Source organism: Camarhynchus parvulus, chromosome 4 (assembly GCF_901933205.1).
Source record: "Camarhynchus parvulus chromosome 4, STF_HiC, whole genome shotgun sequence".
NCBI classification, from domain to species: domain Eukaryota; kingdom Metazoa; phylum Chordata; class Aves; order Passeriformes; family Thraupidae; genus Camarhynchus; species Camarhynchus parvulus.
Window position 1 is genome coordinate 61191015 of NC_044574.1, and position 22216 is coordinate 61213230.

The following is a 22216-nucleotide window of genomic DNA, read 5'->3' on the forward strand; positions in this document are numbered from 1 at the left end:
CAGAGAAGCTGTGGATGCCCCATCCCTGGAAGTGTCCAAGGCCAGGTTGGACAGGGCTTGGAGCAACCTGGGATAATGGAAGGTGGTTTGTGGAGCAAAGCCAGCCTGCCAACTCCACGGGCATGTCACCAGGCTCTGCCATTGAGAGAGGGCTGGAAGGGGGAAGAGGGGTGAAAGGAATGAAGGTTTTCCTGGTGCACTGACAAGTTGGTGTTTGGGGGTTTTCTCAGAAGGTCTCCTCCAGCCTGTGAATTATATTTGACAGCACTGAGCTGCCCGGCGTTCCCCCACTTCGGGCTCGGCCTGATGCGAACTGAGCAGCCGCTTGCCCGGAGCATCTCCCCAGCAAGCCACGCACGGAACTACGCACCTTTACCACAGCACCAAGTGTCCCCAGAAGGCGAAACGCTCCCGGTGAAGGCGGGGGGGGGGGGGGTTGAAGAGCAGCCCCTCTCCATCAATCCCTCCCTTTCCCTTGCCGGGCCCGCGAACGAGGAGCAGTTGGAAGGGGAGCCGGCCGGCCCCGGGCGCGCGCGTGGCACGCGGGACGCGGGGATTGGCCGGCCCGGCGCCTCGCGCCCCCCCCCCCGGCCCCCGCCCCGTGCCCATTCATTAATAAATTAGCGGCACGCTCCAGCCGAGCGCGAGGCGCCAATGGGGCCCCGCCGATGGGGCGGGCGCGGGGGAGCGGCGGCGGCGCCCCCGACAAGAGTCGCGGGCGGGGCGGGCAGGGCGAGGGGGACCCCGGGGGTAGGTTTGATTGTTCCCCGCGGGGTATATAAGGAGTGTTAAGGAGGGTCGTGTGCCAGACACGCAGCCTGACCGGGCCCCGGGCGCCGCTCCCGCCGCCGCCCGCCCGCCGCCCACGGGCGCGTGCCAGCGCCGCGCCCCCGCCGCTCCCCCCACCACGGTCCCCCGCGCTTTGCCGCCCCCCAGCCTCAGGACCCCCGCCCCGCTCCGTCAGACCGGAGAACCGTCACACCGTCGGAGAGGCGAGGAGAGCGCGCCCGCTGCTTCCCGGTGCTGCTGCCCGGTGCGGCCCCGTCCAGCCGCCGCGCAAGGATGCTGGTGAAGGCGGAGGTCCTGGCGCCGCCCGCCGAGGACGAGCTGCTGCTGCTGGGGCTGGGCTCGCCCGCCCCCTCGCCCTCGCTGCCGTCCAGCGCCGAGGAGGAGGAGGAAGAGGAGGAGGAGGAGGAGGAGCTGCGCGCCGCGCCGCCGGCTCGGCCCGTCGAGGCTCCGGGCGGCCGCGGGTTGCGGCGGACGGAGGGGAAGCGGCGGCCGGGGCGGTCCCGCGGCGCTCCGCGGGCGGCGCGCACGGCGGAGACGGCGCAGCGCATCAAGAGGAGCCGGCGGCTCAAGGCCAACAACCGCGAGCGCAACCGGATGCACAACCTGAACGCGGCGCTGGACGCCCTCCGCGACGTGCTGCCCACCTTCCCCGAGGACGCCAAGCTCACCAAGATCGAGACGCTCCGCTTCGCTCACAACTACATCTGGGCTCTCACCGAGACCCTGCGGCTGGCCGGGGCGGCGCGGCTCGGCCCCGACGGGGCGGCGGTGGCGGTGCCAGCCGAGGGCAGCCCCTCGCCCGCCTCCTCCTGGAGCGGCGGCGCCGCCAGCCCCGCGCCCTCCGCCTCCCCGTACGCCTGCACTTTATCGCCCGCCAGCCCCGCGGGCTCCTCCTCGGATCCCGAGCACTGGCCCGGCCGCTTCGCCCCGGGGCCGCCGGCGCCGCTGCCCCGCCGCTGCCTCTAGCCCGGCCCGGCGCTGCCGGGGCTCCCCCCGGGGCGGCGGCGGCGACAGCGGCATCTGCCCGCTTCCCAGGGCAGGGCGGGCTGTGGGAACGGCACCTGCCAAACCAAACTTTCCGTCTTTCTCTCTTTCTCTCTCGCCGATGTGCACTTTGTCCAGTTTTCCCAGATCTGTCACCGCGGGGCTTTTGTGTGTGTGTGTCCCCCTTTCCCCGCTCCCCTCTTTGCCATCTGTCCCTTATGATTTATAGGCGGGAGGGGGGTGCAAAGCGAGGGGAAAAAAAAGTAAATTGTTTTGTTAGGGGTCCAGGTTAGAAGTCATTGTATAATTTGTAGGCTTTGTGAGGGCTGAATGCAAGCGTGGAAATTTAGGCTGAACTCTCTATCAAAAGGGAAAAAAAAATCGGGAGGGGGGAATGGGGAAGGATCTCCTCATACATTATTTATTTCGACCTTTAGGGGACAAGGAACTCCCCCCTTCTTTCAGGAGATTAAAAATAAATCAACAGACTGAAAACCTCAACAGACACGGAACATTACAGCGATCAGCCACACACGTGTTCACATTTATTTATTATAAAGACAGATTTCATGGAAAATATGTATTTTTTGTATAATTTACAGAGTTTATTCTAGTATGTATTTACAGCTGAAGAGCAAAGGGATTGTCCTTGTGATAAAATATAAATAAAAAGCTCTAATTTTCGTAACTTTGGGATTGCTGCTTTTTCTGCTTTATGTGCCAGCGGCTGGGAATTAGGGGATCCTTGTCTCTGATGAAACCAAGGTCCGGTGGGGCCTGATGTCACTGGGTCCACAGGCAACTGTTTCTTTGGGAAACAGCATTAGAGAGAGAGAGAGAGAGAGGGGGAAATTCAGCGAAAGTTTGCCTTTGGCTCTCAGTACAGAAGATGCTGACAGCAAATGCGAGACGGATGGATAAAGACTTGTCATACTTCAGGCCGATGGATTTCACCAACAAGGACGTAGGAATTAAATGTTGTTGAGCTAACAAACCAATCCTGGGTTATGAGAGGTAGAATTTGCTCTCTGTGAGGGTCAGATGAATTCCAGGTCGCAGGCAGTTCCAGGGGGCTCAGTTTGGCGTGTACAGCACACAGCCAGGGATGTCACCGTGCAGGGGGGTGCTGGAGGCCGCCCAGGCCCTTCAATCATCGTCCCCGTGCTCTCGGGAGCATTTTGTGACTTCTGGGTACAAACACTTGGAAATCATTAAAAACCAGCAGAGGCGCCTGGGTGTATTAATTAAATAAAACGCTTAGCACGCGAATCCAGCCCGGTGCCCTCCGGATCCTGGGAGCGTGAAACCCAGCCCTCGGAGCGAAAGGAAGAGGGGGGGAAAGAGAGAAGAAAAAAAAAAAAAAGCCCAAAATGTGTGAAAAGAGAATTAGTGAAATTAGGTTAGGCCAATAAACCGCGCGGGGGTCCCCCCCCGGCCCCGCAGCCTCGGGCGAGCAGTGCTATCTAGCCTGATCTATTGTTTCCCCCCCTGGCAGGGGGGTTATTGTGTGATAAATAATTCCCTAAAAAAAAAAAAAAAGAAAAAGTGGGAGCATTTGCATAATCACTGCTTTGATGTGGCCAGCAAGATGAAGCTGTGTTCCCCCAAATCCGCCACGGGCCAGGAGGGACAAAACAAGGGGGAGTCTTTCAGGGCGCTGGCGGTGCATGGGGCAGCCCGTCGGGAGCGGGGTTTTTCGCTCTCACCCGCTTTTAGCGATTCCTTTTAATGACCAAAATCCAGGAAAGCCAAAAAGGAGCCGAGCGCTCTCTCCGTCTTTTCTGGTTGGGCCTCATTGTCCTTCCTGGCTTCTCTCCCTCTCCGAAGAGGCACTGGAGTAGGTGCCTTCGGCTCTTCAAAAGGCCGGGATGGACGGGATGCGCTCCTCTCTCTCTCGGTGCTGGAGCCACGCAGGACCCGGAGGGACATCCCGGGTGACTCAGCACGCTGCTCCTTGCCAGGTGTGTCACCTTGCAGGGATTTCCCTCCATCCCAGGTACAGCTGGGATGGGGCTGTGCCAGCGGGAACCACCGTGGGAAAAAGCACACGGCGGGTCCAAGGGTGGAGGGGGGTTGGACAGGGGTTCGGGGTGGGAGCCACGCCAGCCAAACCTCCCCTGTTCCCTGGAGGAGGCTGGCCTTGGATGGAGATGCCCTCGGAGGAAACGGGCCCGAGGGGACAAGGTTGGCAAGGGGTGGCAGGACCATGCTGGCAAAAGCTGAGTTGGAGAGGCTGGATTTGTCACCTAACCCAGTCACCCTCGTTCTGATTTTTGGTTTGAACGTGGCCAGAAGTATTTATTTCCTCTTCTTGCCCCTTAATTTGAGTTAATTCCTCTCCTTCTTTTCCTTCTTTCATATGTTTCCGTCTTCTCTCTCAGAAGACTGATTTTTGGAGGTGATGCCAAAAGGAGATGAGCCAACTGCAGCCAACCTGGAAGCGGACCAGGAGATGGGAGATGGGCAAACACCTCCTTGGGTGATGTGAGGAACCTGGGGGTGGTTTCCATGGCAGCCTCTTGCCCCAGAACATGTGTTTATGATCCTTCTGTGTATTGTATTTTGGCATAAAAGCTCCTCTGCGCCAGCAGGGCTGGAGGGGCAGCCTGAAGGCCCCCGGGGTGGGGGGGATGCTTTACAGCCCTCCTTGGCATAAGAATGGCCACGAAGAGCCAAACCAGCAGCCCAAGGGCTGCCGCACGCCGCCTTTCATGGCAGGCATAAATCTGTCCAGCAGTGCCGCGGTTAAAGAGCCCTCCCGACGCGGCTCTCAGCTGCCCGGTGCATTTCAAACCTGCTCTTCCTAAAGCCTTACTCCAGTGCCTCAGGTTGGGCTTCCCCCTGGCCCTGTATTATGCATGGGTTTGGGCCACGCAGCCCCAGTTGCCATTCACCACGGGCAAAAAAGATCTCAGTTATCTATCATACAGCCAATCCCCTGGCACAAGTAGAAATCCCAGGGAATCTTTTTTGTGACCTGATGTAGGTTGTTGTCTAAGTACAAGGCAAAATCTTGTGGTTTAAAGTCTGAGACAAACTCTTTTGCTCTGACAAGCAGAAAATGTAAGGATATAAAGATGTAAGGATTTAAAAATATAAGGATATCCTGCCTTCTACCTACGATTCTGCAACAGCTGTGCAGGTCCAGCAAAATTCTGGCAGCCTGCTCATCCCCGTGACCTCTCTTACTGAACTGAGATTAAGGAGAGGCAGAACTCCTGCCAAATTTAAAATCAAGCCTCTAAAAACTGATTGGAAAAAAAAAAATCCTTGGAGGGTCAATTTGCAGCAGCCAGGAGGGAACAGGGATGGTGTGGGGCGGCTGTGACACACAGCCATCCCTTCTCCCTCCCCTCCTCCTCCTCCTCCTTTTATTAAAAAGCAGAGAGACCGGCCCAAAGCTGATGGCATATTTACCTTCATGAGTTTTAAAAAAAAGTTAATTACCGCTCGGAGCAAGTTGGTCGGGCTGTCCTGAGCTGTCTTTTATTAGTAGTCGCCTTCATTAATTTCCCTCGCTGGATTTGCTGCTAATAGCTGCCTGGTCGTGGGCAGCACAAAGCAGCATCTGTGCCATTGAGCAGAAAAGCGGGAGTCAGGCAAAGGGGGGCACTGGGGCGGGGGGCGACGCCGTTTGCAAATCAACCTCTATTAACGTGATGTCCTGCTCGGAGGGGACAACGGCGGCCCCGGTAGCCGGCACGACAGTTTGGGCTGTGAGCGAGGCAGGAAAGGCACCTGCTGCCTGCCGGGGGGATCCTGCCCTCATCCCACTCCCCCGGGAGCTGGCTGTGCCCCCGGGGAGCCCCCGGGATGCCGGAGCTGCCCCTGCGGAGCTGTGCGCGGGATGCTCGGCTCCTGCGTTAAACAAACCGCTCATAACTCGGTGTCTTCTGAGAGAAGATACACTTTGTGCCTCAAGAACAGCTTGGCAGAGAAGTTCGGGATTAGAGGATGGGATTAGGTTCTGTAGGGAGGGGGCAGCGGGCGGGCACAGCGGGCTCACACGAGCTGGGGCAGCGGGCGGGCGGCTGCGGAGGCCAGCAGCCCCATCTGCTCCCGCTCCGCCAGGGGAGAGGGGACACGATTTCATCCAAGTGGAAGAAAGGAGGGTGGCCTGTGTCACTCCCGGGAGAGAGGGGTGAGAGCGGCACGCTGCCGCCAGCTTCCCCGCAGAGCTGGGGGAGGCACCCGTGTGCCGGGGCTCCCCTCGAGGCAGCAGGTGACAGCGGCAGGCACCAACCAGCGCTTCTCTGCAAACACCCCGGTCTGGTTAGGGGGAAGGAGACGCCGAGGAAGCTGCTGCTGCTGTGTTCTTCCAAGCAGAAGAGATTGGGCAGCCCGGGCTGCGGTTCTGCCCTTGCTGGTGTGAGGCTTTCCCCTCGTTCCTCATGAATAGCCGTGTCTGGGGAAGGAGCTGTGCCGAAATCCAGCAGCTGGGCTCCGGGGGCAGCTGATGTCGGGTTTGGGTTTATGCTGCCTCGTGTGCAGGGGCTGCCTCACAGCTGGAGGGGTCAGCCCGTGCCCACTCTCTGCCAGCCGGAGCGGCCCGGGATGCTGCGGCTCCGAGGGAGAGGGAGGGAGGGAGGCAAACTTGGCTCAGCCCTGTGTTGTTGGGATCTCTTCCCACTACATCTTTTCTAAGATAAATTCCCCGAAGTGTTCCAGTTACTAGCATTATTTATGAGTGAGAAAATCATTCTACCTGTTAGCAGGCTTTTTTGCATCAGCTTGTTCCCTGGATATCAGATTTACTAACTTGGATGCACAGGCACGACACACAGCCAAAAAAACTCTGCCTTTCACCTGGATACCTGCAGAAAGGGAAGGACGAAAAAGCTCTTTAAGCAAATACCCTCCCTGAAGGACAGGAAAGTGTGTCACAAGCAGGCCGGTTTTGTGCCTGACTTGCAGTAGCACTTACACAAGTCCTTACACTCAAGTCGTGGGTTTACAGGAAGCAGGTTTTCTGGGAATGGAGGAGGAAGAGGTCACCATGGCCCCAAGAAGGACTCCTCTCCTCTTGATGGACTGGAATTGAGTGTTTACAGGGTGATGGATGGAGATTTGAAATTTGGAAGATGTATTGGAAATGTGGGGAGGGGGAGAGGAAATGCTTTTCGTGGAGTTTTCATTTTCCAGGTGTGTGTGTGCGTGTGTGTGTGTGGTTTTTTTTTCCTTTTGTAGTTTAGTTAATAAACTTTTTTCTAAGGTAGAGGCCTGCTTTGCTTATTTCCTGGTCACATCTCACAGCGAACACCAGGGAAGTATATTTTCATGGGGCACTGGCATTGTGCCAGTGTCAAACCATGACAAGGTGACAGGAAAAAATGTTTCATGTTTCCTCAAGTGTGATGTCCCTACATCTCATATTTCACTGTGCCAGCACGGCACAGCTCCACTCCTTTTGTAGAGCCTGGCTCTCAATGGTTATACTGAGTACTTAGGTTGGAATTTGGAGAGTACTACAATTAATCAAGCCCAAAAATCATCTCAGTAGCAAGTTACTTAGCACAAACCACTGGATCTCCAATAAAAACTTCCAATTTCTAATTTAAAGAAGACAAAGTATTCCCGATATCACAGTTAGTTCAAATTACTTTATTCTGATACCAGAGGAAATAGCAGCATTTTTTTGTCAGTATCTCTATGATGGAATTTACAGCCAAAATATTAAATTCTCCATCCTCAGAGTCAACTATTTATTTCTTCAATAATCCCCTAGTTATACCACAAATTGCAGCCAATAACTTAAACTCTGTGTGTTTGGAGCCATGTTCATGAAGAGCCCCAGCTCTTCAGGCAGTGAGGTTGTAAATCCACGATTTCCAGTATCCAAGCCCCGGATGAAGACAGAGTGCCTGATACATCTGAAATTGTGAAGAGTAAGAATCCTGTGAAGAGTAAGACCAGTAGAATATGACTCCATGTCTGTTTTAACAGGGAACTGAACAAGCTGATCCTCGACCCTAACTTTTACTTGTGAGTAGCCATACCTTTGGCTGAGGTGGCAAAATGTCTCCTAAACCAACAAAATAAACAAGCTGCTAGGTGGAAATACTAGGAAGAAAGCAAAATATTAAAATTCCATAGGGATGGACTTATTCAGAAGAACGTCTAAATCAATTTTCTTTTCCTCCTTTTGAGCAGGAAGGAGTGGAAAGCGCAGGACTGGTCAGGGCTCCCAAAACTGCTTGCGCTGTCTGCTGACAGCGCATTAGGACACTTTGTTGTGCAGGGAGTGTCCGAGGGCTTTTGTTTTGGTTTTAATTGTCCCCACAGAGCAGGGAAAGCTTCTGCAGAGAGGCTTTAACACAGCACCTCGGCCGCCCATGAATTCCCGGGATCTTGCTAACTAGCTTTGTTCGGCCCCCGGAGCCCGGCTGCGCTCGCTGGCCGGAGCACGGAGCTATGCAGGTTCGTCACTCAGTTAAAGCCAGCATTTCCTCACTGCCGAGCGAGGACAAGGCCGGCCTTTATTGGCTGCACAACAAGATAACGGGCTTAATCTTCCCAGTAACACGTGAGCTTCCATGTATCACTTTAATCTGCGAGACACTGGGGCCGAGTGTCCCGTCACATGCCGATTTCACCGCCGTGTCAGCCGGCGACTGCCCAGCTCAATGATGGATTGTTTGCTGGCTCTTAACAACAGGCAAGATGGTGAATGCCCCGGGGTGACAGACAGTGTGCAATGGGAACGGCCGCAAATCTGATGGCCCGGTTCAAGTTCACCTGACAAAGCTGGAGCAGTCTGTGAGCAGAGCTCAGGAAAGGATTATTCACACTGGCATTATATTTTTGAATGCATTTTTCTCTCCGCGCAGCTGCGCAGCTCCCCAAGACTGAAGGTTTATGCACCATAATAAAGAGATTTAATATTTTTTCCCCCCTCTTCCTTCTCCCTCTTTACACCTAGTTCTAATCAGTTGGCCCAGGGATAGGGCATCTTTCTGAACAACTCAGCACAAACATTACCTAGAAAACAATGGCATTGCTAAAACGCTGGGACAAAAGCCTAAAAACCTCGGCTGGCTGCAGAAACAAAAGGGGATGGGTTTGTTAAAGCAAAGTCTGTTGGGGACCCATCTTTTTGTGGAACTTTGGTGCTGTGCCCCCTTTCTCATCAAGGAAATCTCCCAAAAGAAAGAATGCCAGTGCTTGGGGGCAGTGGGACATGGGGGCTTTGGGGGGGGGAAGAGAAGAATAGGAACTGAAGGCAGCTGTTCACTGTCTTGCTGAACGAGCTGCTCCCAAAGATGTCTAGGATAAAACAGTGTCCAGCTCATGGATTGTTCTGTGGACTGACCTGTGCCAGTCTAGGCCAGCATCTCCATGGAGGGCCTTGTCAAGGACAGGCAGCTACAGATCTCGTTGCACTCCACGTGTTGATCATTAAAAAAGTAGTAAATTCCTTTCTTCCCAAAGTTGGAGCGTGAGTCTTTGCTATTGAGGGAGTGAATCTGGGGGTCTGTGAGGTAGATGAGGCCTTTCCCGTTACCTGTCACCCAACCTGTGGAAGAAATAGTACATCTTGATATCTTGTTTACCTTGATAACCACCACAGCCTTTGTTTTAGCACATTCAGGACTCTCTGCCTGGCATGGCTCTTCCTCTCTTCATGTCACCTCAGTGACTCCCAGCTTCCACCTATGGCAGCAACAGCAGAACCATATGAGACACACAATGAATTTTAACCAAATGAATACCCCAAAGACACCTGTGGGCCAGCAGCTGAGTGTAAGAGGCATAAACATCACTGTCACACACACCTTGAAGGTCGACAACCACATCAGTTCCCTTGGAGAACTCGTAGCAGAAATGGCCATAAGCCAGACCATACTCCGTGGCTTTGTACTCATTCTTCACCACCCTGGTGTTGTTGGAGAGCTTCACAAACTCCCCCAGGATGTAGGGCTCCACACTCACACATCCTTTTATAATTCTGTCTTCCAGAATCTGAAAGGAGACAGCCCCACTGTTGCTGTAATTGACCCAAGACATCTTTCCTCATCAGATCCTTGGGATTGCTCAGCAGACAGTTCTTACCAGGAGCACTGCAGAGGGGATGTAAAAGATTTGGGTAGGGACCTTCTGCTCATACAGCTTCTTGTTGAACTCTGTCACATAGTACTGGGCTGTCATCTGTCGCTCCACGTCACTGAAATGATGGAGGAGTCCTTTCTCCTCTTTGTATTCCTTCCCAACATACCTGAACAAAAGGAGAAGAGTCTGGAGAGGTGTTTGTTCTGGATGCTGTGATACAGAAACATCACTGCAAAGCAGAACGTGTCAGAAGCAAATCCACCTCTGGGCAGTGCTTTTAAAATGGCTGCCACTAAAACTGGGTGGAATTCTTTTCTATCTCACAGAGGTGAAAAATTATCTATCAAATCTTGGGATGTGAGTTTGATTCAGAGATATTAAAATATTGTTCTCCATCCATAATAATGAATAAGCTACTCCTAGCAATGATCTGAACTCTGCCATTAGCTGTTAGAAGACAACAGTAAAGCAGCTTTTCCTTCCTGGAAATTAAAAGCTAGAATTACATGGAGTGGTGGGAAAGATTGCCAAAATGTCCAACACATTTGGACAAAGCCATCAAATATTCCTGCTGCAGCAAATCTTACCAGACAGTTTTCATCCATATTTGCAAACAAGCAGCATTGATGAACACTTTGTTTCAGAAATCCATACCTTCCCAGGCTTTCTTCTTGGTGCAGGAAGTGTATCCAAAAGGCATTTCTCTGCTTGCCTTCCTTGGCCACGTTCAGGTAGTCCCCAATGAACACAGCTGTCTCCTGGCCTGTCCACAGCCCCGATTTCTTGGAGTATTTCAGAAGAAGAGCAGCTACAAAAAAGAGAACACCACAGATAAAAGGGAGAAATCCACAGGACTGCTCTGAGCCAGTGCTGAGGACTGGCTGTTATTTATAATAAACTTACTGATCATTATCTTAGACAGATTTCAGGGATGGCATGTGGAATATAAACTCAAGTAATGGGGTAAAATGCAATAAAAAAATTAAATCCTGACTAAAATATCGAGGCAAGCTTGCTCTCTGTGGAGGCACAGGTTGCTGTGTGGGAACTCACAGTATGCTTTGCGAAGCTCTTTGCTCCTAAAGATCCCAGTAGGCATCAGTCTCTGGACAAGCCAGTGATGCTCCACCCCTGCCAGGAGCTGCCTGTAATCATCATCCCTCAGAAAGCGAGCGTCCAGGAGCTCTTCCTTCACTCTGCCAGGCATGAAGGCAAAGCCACCTCCCCTTGGGACTGAACCTGCAGGGCAGCTCGGGGGCATGGGTGCTGATGTGATCCCTGAACTCAGAGAGGAACTGGACTGTCCCCTGCTGCCCAGCACATCCTGAGACTTCTCTTCATCCTCCTCTGTAGTGGCACAGTCAAAGTGCTTGGTTGTGGGTATCTTTCCCAAGGAGGGCAAAGCTGTTGGCACACTGGGAGTTGCTCCATGCTTTGGAGCCAGTGCTGCAGGATAATCCTTTACCAAATCTCCCAAGCTGATGAGCTCAAATTCAGTGTCATCCATTGTTTCTGCTTGGGTGTCAACCTGAGGCACCTGCAGAGATCTGTTCCCCAGCAGGGCAGATTTGCTCACCCAGCCAGGCACAGAGGAGTCACTGCCCATTTTCAGCCCGATGTTTGTTGATGGTGCAGAACGGCCCCTGTCCTGGAGAGGCTGTGCCTCAAACGAGGGACCCTCGGTGCTGTCTGCAGGTTCTCCGGGGTGGAGCCACTCAAAGCGACCGAGGCTTCCCTCCCTGCTGCTGTCCTTGGTCCTGGAGCTCAGCTCTGCCCCGGAAAAGGACTTCTCCTCCTCCTGCCTTGTAGGAACAGAGTAGGAGATGGAGAGGGAAGGAAACTCATTGTTTGAGCCCTTTGATTTCTCTTTTGAGGAGCTCCTTCCACGGTGCCTTCCCTTCCGCAGCTCTTCTCTGCAGAGAGGGTCCTTCTCCACCATCCTCCCTGCTTGAGGGGCGCACCCCTCTGAGGAATGCAGAGGAGACCCCCCAGAGCCACGGAGGGGCTCCCGAGGAGCAGGATGCCAGGCCCTGGGAGGTAAGGAGCACAGGGGCGTGTTCTGGCTGCTTCCATCGTGTTCTGTGGTGCAGCACTGCTCCTCCACTGAACCCTTCTCCCCTTGCTGCCCGCCCCTGAGAGACTCTCTGCTGCTATTACAACTCAGCTCCTCCCAGCTGGAAGAGTAACTGCATTTGGACAGCTTGCACCAAGAGTTCTCAGAAGTAGTGCTTCGGCTCCTGTCTTGCCCTCTGCTGAAAACATCTTTTTCACTGTTTATTTTAATTTCTAACGGCTCCATCTCTTCTTCAAAGGAAATTTTCATCACACCAGAGCCAATGTCTTGATTTCTTTGGCCACTGAGTCCCTCTGAGCTGTTTCCTGCTGTTGGTGTGCCCAGGATTTTCACAGCACCACTCCTCTGGTGAGCTGTGTCTTCAGCAGTACACAGGGTGTCCATGGTTTTGGTCTCTGTTCTCAGGGTTGTGATACAAGCTCCCACCTGGATCTCTCCCAGCGTGGTTTTATGAATCCTGCAAGTTTTTTCAAACACTTGGCACACTGACAGGTGGTGCTGGGAATGCTTGGCAAGGATTTTCTCAAAGCTGGCTTCCCCTTGCAGGACAGGTTTTCGTACCGAGCCTTTATAACTGTCTGGGACGTAAGACCTGGCGTCGGAATTTGGGAAGCCTCCCACCCGCAGGCGCCTCTTCACGACTGCAACCAGAGACATGATCTCTCTGGCAAGCATCCCCTTATCTTCCTCCTCTGGGAAGGAGGTGCTGTAGGAGTGCAGCTTGCCCAGGGCTTCCCTGCACAGCTGAGTGACCCCATGGAGCTCTTGGCTGTCCCCGTGGAGCCAGCGGTGCACGGTGGCCAGGCAGAAGGCAGCTTTGATGAAACTGTGCAGCTCCTGCCTGCTGGTGATGGCACTCTGCTCCTCCTTGGTGAGCAGCCCCACCTCGAAGGATTCTTTGGCTGCAGACAAGTAGAACTCTCTCTTTTCTGGAGGACAGTCCTTGGAGTGGCTGTAGGACAGCAGACACATCCCACGGATGTTCTGGGAGGGGATCAAAGAAGAATGAGGGAATTAAAAACACGTTTCTTTCCCTTACACAATTTGAAGCAAAGCTCAGCTCTAACCCCCTGCTGCTGTGTTTCCTGGAGGAAATAAACTTTCTTTTTTTTTTTTCCTTTGAAATACAGCTGTAGTTCTAGTAGAGGTAGCACTCCCAGGGCTTTAAAGCCCATCCTTACTATGGAGATAGCTTTCCCTCAATGTATACCCCATATAACCAACCCAACCCTCAACACAGACACCCTGTGTGATGCACTGCTTGAAAGCCATGTCAGAGCCAAACTGAGCAGCCTGGACTCTTCCCCTGCACAAATCCCCCTTCCAGAGGGAGGAGTAACACTCACCACGGCCGTGAGGACAAACAGGGGGGTGTACTGGCTGTAGGCAGCTGCCAGCTTGCAGGCCTCAGCTGCTGATAACAAGCGGTGGTCGAACTCCTGCAGGAGGCTCTGATGAAAGAAAAAAACCCCAAAAATGAGGGAAAAACCTCAACTCAAGGACTTTATCTCCAAATATATGGTGCCTGGTAGTCAGGGACAATCACATCTTAAACAAGAGCCTGGTTTGTTTCTGCAGGACCCTTTTTGCTAAGGTTCACCATGGATACAGCACTTTTGACTCCATAAATATTCTAAATATATACACTCTACAACATATTCTTAATATGTTCTTTTTCCTGAAGCCAGGCATCCTCCCATCTAGATGCTACTGACCTCTTTCACTGGGAGCAATGGAAGTTTCTGCAGCCCTCTCAGCATGGGAGAGGAAATGTGTGGTTGAATTGGAGACCACCTGAAGCACCCCCACACACAAAGGCAAAACAAGACTCACCAGGTCAATGTCAGCACTGCTTTTGAAGCGTGCATAATCCTGCTCATCCATGGAAGCAAATATGTCTGCCATAATACCCAAGGATGTGGCAATTCCCTGAAAGAGAAATTAAAAATTTTCATACTGGGGTTTCTTTCCCCCCTGTATTTTGAATTTTACTGCTCTGCTGTGTAGAACACGCCAGAAAAACAAGCAAACAAACACACAAACAAGATCCAAAGAGAAGCACGGCTAAGAAATCCAGAGATGCTATCTGGGTATGTTTTTATTAATTTCACTTGCAGGAAGTGCAGTAATCTGGAAGACCTGATGCCACCTAAGAGCCTGCCTGGCCAAATAATTAAGAAACCCAGGTATGCTTTCACAAAATTCACTGCAGAACCCCCTGCTGCCGCTGCAATTGAGAACACAGAAATGTTCTGAGCTTGAGGTCAAGCTTTAAGACATGGCAGACAAGAGGTGACAAGATCTGGGTTTTTGGGATATCTTGTGCTGGGGTCCAATTACAAACCCTCTGTGAGCATCACCCCAGGACTCGCCAGGCTCAGGCTCACATTCCTGTTTAGCTACGGACACATGGTGTGACTGCTGCTCCATCTCCAGTGGGAGGATGAGTGCTGCTGAGCCTCACAAACGTGCCAAGGACAGGCAGGGGGGTTCTGTGAGGTGCTCAGGTCCTGCAGGGCCAGGGGAATCCATCACCCACCACAGACATGCTCGGGGGAAAAAGAATTCCCTCTAATCCCAAGAAATAGCTAAAATCTGTGGCTGCTCTCTGGAATTAAGCTGTCCTTGTTGGAGGCACCAGAGGCATCCTCAGGGATGATTTCACTTCAGATGGCTCTGCTTAATGAGGAGTATTGCTTTCATCCCCCTGCAGGAAAGGAAGCGTGGGTGAGGCGGTGCATGCACGCGGAAACAACGCGGAATACAGACTTTGTGCTGCCTGTTAACCCTGCCTCAGGTGTGTCACAGAGGGAAACAAAAGCTAAGCTGCAGTGCTTCCTGGGCTGGCAGGGAGATGCAGAGTGGAAAGGAGATGCTACCTTTTTATCTGGCTGAGGAAGTTGGAAGTATCCCACGATGGAAGCCCAGACCAGCTCTGCTGCCTCATACCACATCCCTGAAATAAGGCAGAAAACAGGCACTGAGCAGGGGGTGCCAGGGATGCATTTCCACAGCTTATTTCACACCTTGGGTCCTCAGGACAGGATAAAACCATGATAAAATCATAAAACCAAGCAAAACATAAAAGCATGTTCTGCTTCAGTGACTCTGACCATTTATGAATTTCCTTCAGCTTTTGGCTGTGCATGAACACCCATTTTGTCCTCACAAAAGACTTCAGCTCCACAATCATGGGAGATTTGGTATCTCAAACCAAAAGCACAAAATGAAGGCTGTTGCCTCAAGTGCCAAACCCTGAATACAAAAGCCCATCCTGCTGAAAATCAGGGATTTTCCTGTCTTGGCAGAGGACATAGCTGGGATGTCCCTGTGATAAAACTACCACCTGCCTTTGGGAATACTGAATTCGGGACAAACATGGAGTGGCACAAGGAAAAAGAGAACATTTCACATTGTTCCTTGGCTTCAGGTGAGATTAGTAATAACATGTTAACTCCTGCAAAATGTTTGCTTGGCTCGTTGTTCCAGGCCCTTGCTGCAAAGAGATGGATGTGCAACTCATCCTCTGTGCCTGTTTTATGGGTAGAAGGGTGTTCATCACCAGCCCAAATTCTGACATGTGCCCAGTGTAACATTTTAAAAGGGGAAAAAATGGGGAAACCTTGAGTGGAAGCTTCCAGAAGACAGCCTTACCAAGCTTTTGCAGGATCTGTCCCCTGATTTGCAGACAGACTGCCTGAACAAGAACCCGATCGCTCTCCTCGGCGTATCGCCACGTTCCTGCAGGAGGGGTGGGAAAACTTGGCATAGAATGAAAAATATTCCTGTCACTCTCAGCCTCCAAGGGTTACCTGAATCCCAGCAAGCTGCCAGGATTCTCCTCCTTGCACGGAGGCCCTTTCCATACGAGAATCTCAGCTTCCCAGGGAAAACAGACCAACAGAACCCTGAACTGCCTCAATTTTCAGAGTTGTACAGCAACCTGAACATACCCACTAAAGAAACCCTGAATAAAGGAAAATAAAACATAAAGAATAAAGTATTTATTTAGTCTGTGAGATCAGTGGGAATTTAGTCTGTAAGATCAGGCTGATTGTTGAACTACTCCAACAATCTGGATTTTTGAGGGGATAGAGTTGACTGAGCTTCCTACATCACTCAGTTCCTTGAAACTGCTCCACAGGTTAAACTTCTCCATTCAGGATATTTTCCCACCCAACTGAAGGTATGTAAGGATGAATGAAAGAGATTTCAAAAATAAAGTAATGTTCCCACATTTTAGGAGGGAATGGTGAAGGAAAGAGAAGTGTGATGTAAGGAGTCATCACTGGGGTTGATTTTGACTGGTGCAACTGTTAAAATTGGGATCAAGAATCACACACCAAAATTGCAAGTATGAATTTGGAAAATAAATTTACACATACCCGTTGCTCCGTTGTCATTAATCAGGCTGCTCAGGATATATTCAGCTTTTAAAAGTTTCCCTGATAGAAAATCAAAGAAAAAAAAGATAGAAAATGAACATAAACATGTATTGTGGCATGAGGTGAATAAAACTACTCATCAGGTATCACCTGCACATAGAACTGCTGCTGTCCATAGCCAAAAATGCAGGCGCCCCACATACACACGAATGTTACATGTGGTTGTACAGTAACATGAAATTGTGAATGTATCTTTTTACTTTACACATCATACATTCTTGGAAGATTCTTGGGATTCCCAGCTCTTATTCCCACTCCTCAGAACAAAGTAGTCTAGCCTGCTTCCTTCAGCAGCAATGCTGCTGGATTCTGGCCCAAGGAAATGTGGGATTTGGAAACCCATTTAGGTGTCTCCATGGAAAGCAGAGCCACAGGAAGATGTGTTAAAAATCCTTCAGGTGCTGTCTGTGATACAGGAATGATGGAATTTTACTTTTTTATCCTGGAGGAGTTGTAACCTGCATTGTTGGCACAGTCAAGTGGCCCCACTGAAAAATAAAAAGCAGCTGGAACAGTGTAGAGAAAATGCCAGGATTCTAATTTCCTTTTCTCAAGGCCCTTGCTCGGGAGTACAGCAATTCAGATATCCCCGTTTGAAACCAGCAGGGAAGATTTGTTAAGGGACAAAAGCCCCAATTAGTATTTCCCACACCCTTTCACAACTTTCTCTCCCTCTTTTGGCTCCGAAACCCTTCACACCGGCCCCTTTTGTGCTACCGAGAGGAGCCGGCCAGAGCTCAAGGGGGCTGGCAGCGGGAAGCGCGCTCGCAGAGGTGGCACCGCCGGCGTGTCACCAGCAGGGAGGGGACCGAGTGTCGCCTCCCGAGTCAGGTGGGGCTGGCAGGGCTGAGGAGAGCGGTACCTGTGTTGACGGCGAGGCGAGCCTGGCGGATGAGCAGCTGCGGGCTGATGGGAGCGCCGGGATGCAGGCGGTGCAGCCCCTTGGCCAGCCGCAGCAGCCGGCTGGAGGCGTCCAGCCAGTACAGGAAGCGGTCCAGCAGGAACACCACGGCCGTGGCCGTGCTGCTGTCCCGGACCACGATGGAGGCCTTCAGAAAAGCCTGGAGAAAAAAAAAAAAAAAAAAAAACCCAAAACCAAAAAATCCACAGGCAGCCTCAGGAGCGCTGGAAAATGTTCAGCTTCACCAATCCTGTTCCTCACCCCATTTTCATGTTTAGGATAGGGAGGTGCCAGCTGTTTATTCTGTTCTAGTTGTAGATGTAATTGTGGATTTATTACTTTTTTAATTGCCTGATATTTGGAACTGCAGAATTTGGTGGTCTGCTGATGGATTTAAGTCATGCCCAGCAGCAAAGGGGGGAGGTAAGACTGGGAAGGCTGGAAATGGTCACTGTATGCATTGTCCCACTTGGAGCTCAGGCCACCCACTCCTCTGTACACCACAAACAGGCAAACAGGCCGGGAATCCAATGCTTTTCCCCTGCAGGCCATCCTTAATGACTCCTAAGTGCCTATGGACTCTCCTGGATGCCCACAGCAGCACTTACATGGGGAATTGCCAGAATTCCTGAGATCCTTGCCGTTAGCAGGACAGGAGGCCAGCAAAGACAGCCACGGGACACACAGCCTCATCACAGGTGCAGAATTGGGGACTTTTTTGCCAAAAGCCTGTCCCTTCCCATACTGGGCACAGCCTGCTATGGGCGTGGCACTTCAGCAAGGCAGATTTGTACAAATTTACTTTTTTCCCTTATTCTTTTATTTTTTTTTCCTTTCCTCAGCCCGAGTTGGATTTTCTAAGAGGATGGCACTTGAAAAGGATTCCTGAAGCTCCGGCAGGCACAACTCCGGCCAACAATGGAGGATTCCCACTCTCCAAGCACCTGTAAACTGACACTGCGAACCAGCCATTCCAAATGCTCATCAACAGGCCATATATTTAAGCACAGAGCACCGCCTAATCTATTTTTTTTCCTCCCTTTCCTCCTTTAATAGATCGGAGCACAAAAGCCTGAGAGAGGGTGACCTACCAAACAAAAGGGCCTTTGAGTTCCTAGGAAAAGTAGACTTGGAGGAGGATGGAAGGAATCCAAGTGGCCCTATTATTTCCACTTGCGCTAATTAGACATTTTTCTGTCAGCTATTGAGCACTGCTGAGAGGCCAAACTCACTGAATTCATTTCTAAAGTGTTTACAGAAGTTTGCATCTGTTTGTGTCTCTTCAGGAGGAAAATAAGCACTTCAATAGCATTGTGGAAAATCTAAACGAAGCATCCTATTCTGAAGGGCTTGGCAGTCTTGCAGCTGCATAATTTAACTCGCCGCTCAATGCCGAAACCTCTTGTGTCCCTCTCCAAACCCAAATGGACGCAAAATGTAGAAAAGTCAAGCCAGGGGGAGAAACGAGGCTATTTTTTTTCTTTTTTTTTTGGGAGGCATGCTGTGTGGCACACAGCGCCACGGCTCCGTGTCAGCGATGTCCCCTCCCCGTGCCGAGCGGGACAGCGAGGAGTCCCCGCTCCTTTCATTGCCTGCCAGCTCGTGTGGCTGCGGAATTCCTCAGCACCTCCAGCGCACCTCCAGCCGGGACAGCGGCTCCCAGAGCCCGGGAAACCCCTCTGGCTTCCGGGATGCCTCAGCCTGCTCCATCCCAAGCAGAACCCGGCAGATTTACTCACTTTCTCCGTCGCTTTAGATAAAGAGGGAGGGGGGAAAGAGTGAGGTACGCTCGCACTTTGTTTTCACATCTGTGCCCGCGACGTGAAATGGATCTGCCTAATTGAGTTTATGACACAAAGGGAAGCTGGCCGCGGCTGGGAAGTGGAATCAGGTGGCGGGGGAATTAAATTTGCTCCAGATTTCTATACAGGGACCATTGGGGGAAATGCAAAGCAGCCTTTAGCGAGGGGGTTTCGCCTTGATGGCGCTGAGCGGGAGGGTGTGCGGCTCGCACGGCTCCTCCTGAAGTTTGGGTCCCGGCTTTGGGTTCAAAGCCACGACGCCTCCTCCGCATTGACAATGGGGGCCGCTCCCAAGAGAGGGGAGAAGCTCAGAACCGGGGCCATCTGGCACTAGGACGGGCAGAAAAGCGTCAAAGGGAAATTATTGGTGCATAGTAAATGAGGATGAGGAGGAGGGGAAGGAAATAGGGGGAAATCTTTATGTGGCAGCTGATGTAAGAGGAATTACAAGCCCAAATAAATGAAATATTGATTTAATCCACTCTCTCGGCCCTCTTTATAAAGCCAAGATCCCAGAGGCAAGCCCTCCTCCATAGCCTGCAGGCTCAGGAGGATCCCCTTTGGAAAAACGCCTCTACAAACAGCGTGATTAAAAGCAGGGGAAAGAAAGATTTAATTTTCAGCATCCCCACAGTTTGGTGGGTGCTCTAGACTCCTGTGTTTGCTGATACCCACTCGTCTCAAACCAGTTCAGTCCTAGTTTCACTTGTGATGGCGGCCAAGTTTTAAAACCTTTTTAAAAAGCCACAAAACTGAGAGCGGCCAGCAAAGAATTTCTAATTCCATGCACAAGGCAGGAGAGTCAGAGGCACACACGTACTTTCAGGTGCTTCAGTCCTCTCCCAGGAGCTGCTCCTAGTTAGCACTCCACTGAACCCTAACAAATTGCCCAGTTTTCTTTCCCCTGTCAGATTAAACACAGAGCCACAGTGCCGATGGATGGGGCTGGAGCCTTTCCCCCTCCTACCCCGTCCTTCCCAGAGACCAAAGCTGCTGTCACCGAGTGGGACTGCTCTATCAATCCCTGCCTTTCAGCCGGCAGTCAGGGCCCTCTCCACAAGCAGCAGGGAATTAAGCCTCCCACCAGGCCGGGGATGGCAGGAGAAAGTGTGGCTGGAGGTGCAGGCTGACACACGGGACAGGCACACACTGGATTGCTGCAGACTGAAGAGTCCAGGCAGCTCCTGGACACTTCCCTCTTGGCTCAGAGCAGAGGAGAATTCTGGCCTGCACTGAACCTGTTAATTATCTCAAGTTATTCATCCTGCAGGCAGAGGAGAGTTGGGAATTTAAAGGCAGTAGCATTAGGTCCATTAGGGGCAGTTCAAAACACCACAGACTGGGGCAGCCTTTACAACCAACCTTACCTTGCTTCAAGACTGGGAATAACTCCTGATTCCCTCAAGGAAAAAGAACAGCAGCATCTTGTGATGAGGACAGAAGGAGAACTCTTCAAGTGCCCAGGGAGCTGCTTGAAGGGGTGTTCCTTTTGGCCTCAGATCCAACAGGGCAGCAGGGATTTGGGGGACCATGGTCACATGCGGGGCTCCTGCTCTTGATTAGTGCCAAAGATACAGAGATGCCACAATCGTTTTGTGGCCCTGGTTTGTTCTGGACCACTTATAAAATATTGTGGCACATTAAAAGGAGATATTTTAATACTTAAATACAGCAACACCAGAGACAGAACCCCTCTGAGGGAGCAAGACCATTATCAACATCTAAAAATATGAGAAACTTCCCTGAATCAAAAACTTTCCTCTTCCCTCAAAACATCAATCCACTTGAGGAAACACATTTAAAGTTGTAAATACTCCAAGAAGCTGCTTCTGGCAGGAGTAAATCCTACCCATGAGCAAAGTGAAGTGTTATTCCTACACAAACCCAGGATCCAGCTTCCCTTTTTTAAAAAAAATGTTATGGTCTACACAAACTCTGCTGTAGTTTTGCCACACAGGCAGCAGAAGGCGGAGTGCCCTGCAGCACCATGGCAGTCACCCCCGGGAGCTGAAGCCCTCCTGCCTGCACCTCATCTCTGACACTTCTCACTTACAAAGCCCCTGAGAGGCTGGGGTGCCGCGATTCCCGATTCCCGGCTGGAATTCATCCCTCACATCACTCTCCGTTTCACTGGGATCACCCAAGAAGAGCTCTAAAGGAGGCAGGTAGCAAAAGGTCAGCCTCAACCACCGAGATCCCAGGGCTACGATTTAGGGCTTTAATTCTCCTGTTACCGCACCCACCGTTAGGAGGAGGAGAAAACGAAATCCTCAGCCCCCAGCCTTAGTTCTTTTTCCAAAGGCTCCCATCTCCTCAGTGCCACACACACACCTACAGTTAGGGCACAGTCCCTTGGAATGGGCTCCCTAATGGCAATCCATCAGCACCTAATTAGCCAAGGGCTGCAGGGCCTTATTTTCCACTCTTTTCAATATTCCCATTAAATCCCAGGAGATCCTAGTGCCAGCAGGGCCAGGATCCGAGCTCCCCACAGCAGGGAGCATGGAGCCGGCCCGCACAGCTCCCTGCAGAAGGACCAGAGCAGCCCCACTCCTGAAGGCTTTTCCTTTTGTATTCCCATTGTGCCCATCCCAGCAGATCCTGCTCCATGACTGGAGGCAGGAATTACTGATAGGTGTGATAAAAATGAAGCAAACCCCACATCACCACTATGGGTTTGCAAACGGGCAAAAAGAACCAAAAAGGAAGAAAAAAAACCTTAAAATATTAATGTAGCATGAATCATCCCACAAGAGAACTCCGTGTGTGCAGAGAATCATCCTTCAGCTGAAGGCACAGCAGGTTTATTGGGATCAAAACTTCCGTGGACATGGGCATGTTGCCCTCTATTGGCTGCTCATCGAGCATTAGGCTAATTCCATCTCTTGGGAAAGCCAAGACCTGCAGGAAGGGCAGCCCTGGCAGCCTCCCTTAGGGATCTGCAGCCCCATTCCGAACCCCACAGCACACCTGGTATTCAGGGAGAAAAAATAATCCCTTCTTCTCGATCCCTGCCAGCAAGGACCCTGTGACAATTCTGACTTTGCCTTGTTAAAAATATAAAATCCCAGTGTTTCCCAGTTTTGGCTTTGGATAGAGATGCGGGCTATCACCTTTTGGGCCTTAGATTCCCACCACGGGGCCTGCGGGAAGGGCTTGGTTTGCTGGCTGGAAC

The 22216-nt window shown here is 51.6% G+C and overlaps 2 protein-coding genes across 2 annotated transcripts in view; one reads left to right on the plus strand and one right to left on the minus strand.

The window, feature by feature from the left end:
- Positions 1–937: 937 nt before the first annotated feature.
- Positions 938–2449, plus strand: NEUROG2 (neurogenin 2). The gene has a single exon (XM_030948129.1). The coding sequence runs from the start codon at positions 1063–1065 to the stop codon at positions 1753–1755; it is 693 nt and encodes a 230-aa protein (XP_030803989.1). The 5' UTR covers positions 938–1062; the 3' UTR covers positions 1756–2449.
- Positions 2450–7404: 4955 nt separating this feature from the next.
- ALPK1 (alpha kinase 1) overlaps positions 7405–22216 on the minus strand; it is a 32518-nt gene continuing 17706 nt past the window's right edge. Inside the window, exons 4-15 of the mRNA XM_030947784.1 lie at positions 17201–17399; positions 16279–16338; positions 15548–15634; positions 14773–14849; positions 13727–13822; positions 13240–13344; positions 10873–12877; positions 10474–10627; positions 9823–9985; positions 9546–9732; positions 9083–9286; positions 7405–7667 (exon numbers count right to left, since the gene is read on the minus strand). Coding sequence (XP_030803644.1) covers positions 9093–9286; positions 9546–9732; positions 9823–9985; positions 10474–10627; positions 10873–12877; positions 13240–13344; positions 13727–13822; positions 14773–14849; positions 15548–15634; positions 16279–16338; positions 17201–17399 — 3327 coding nt within the window. The 3' untranslated portion in view covers positions 7405–7667; positions 9083–9092. The remainder of the gene's footprint in view (positions 7668–9082; positions 9287–9545; positions 9733–9822; positions 9986–10473; positions 10628–10872; positions 12878–13239; positions 13345–13726; positions 13823–14772; positions 14850–15547; positions 15635–16278; positions 16339–17200; positions 17400–22216) is intronic.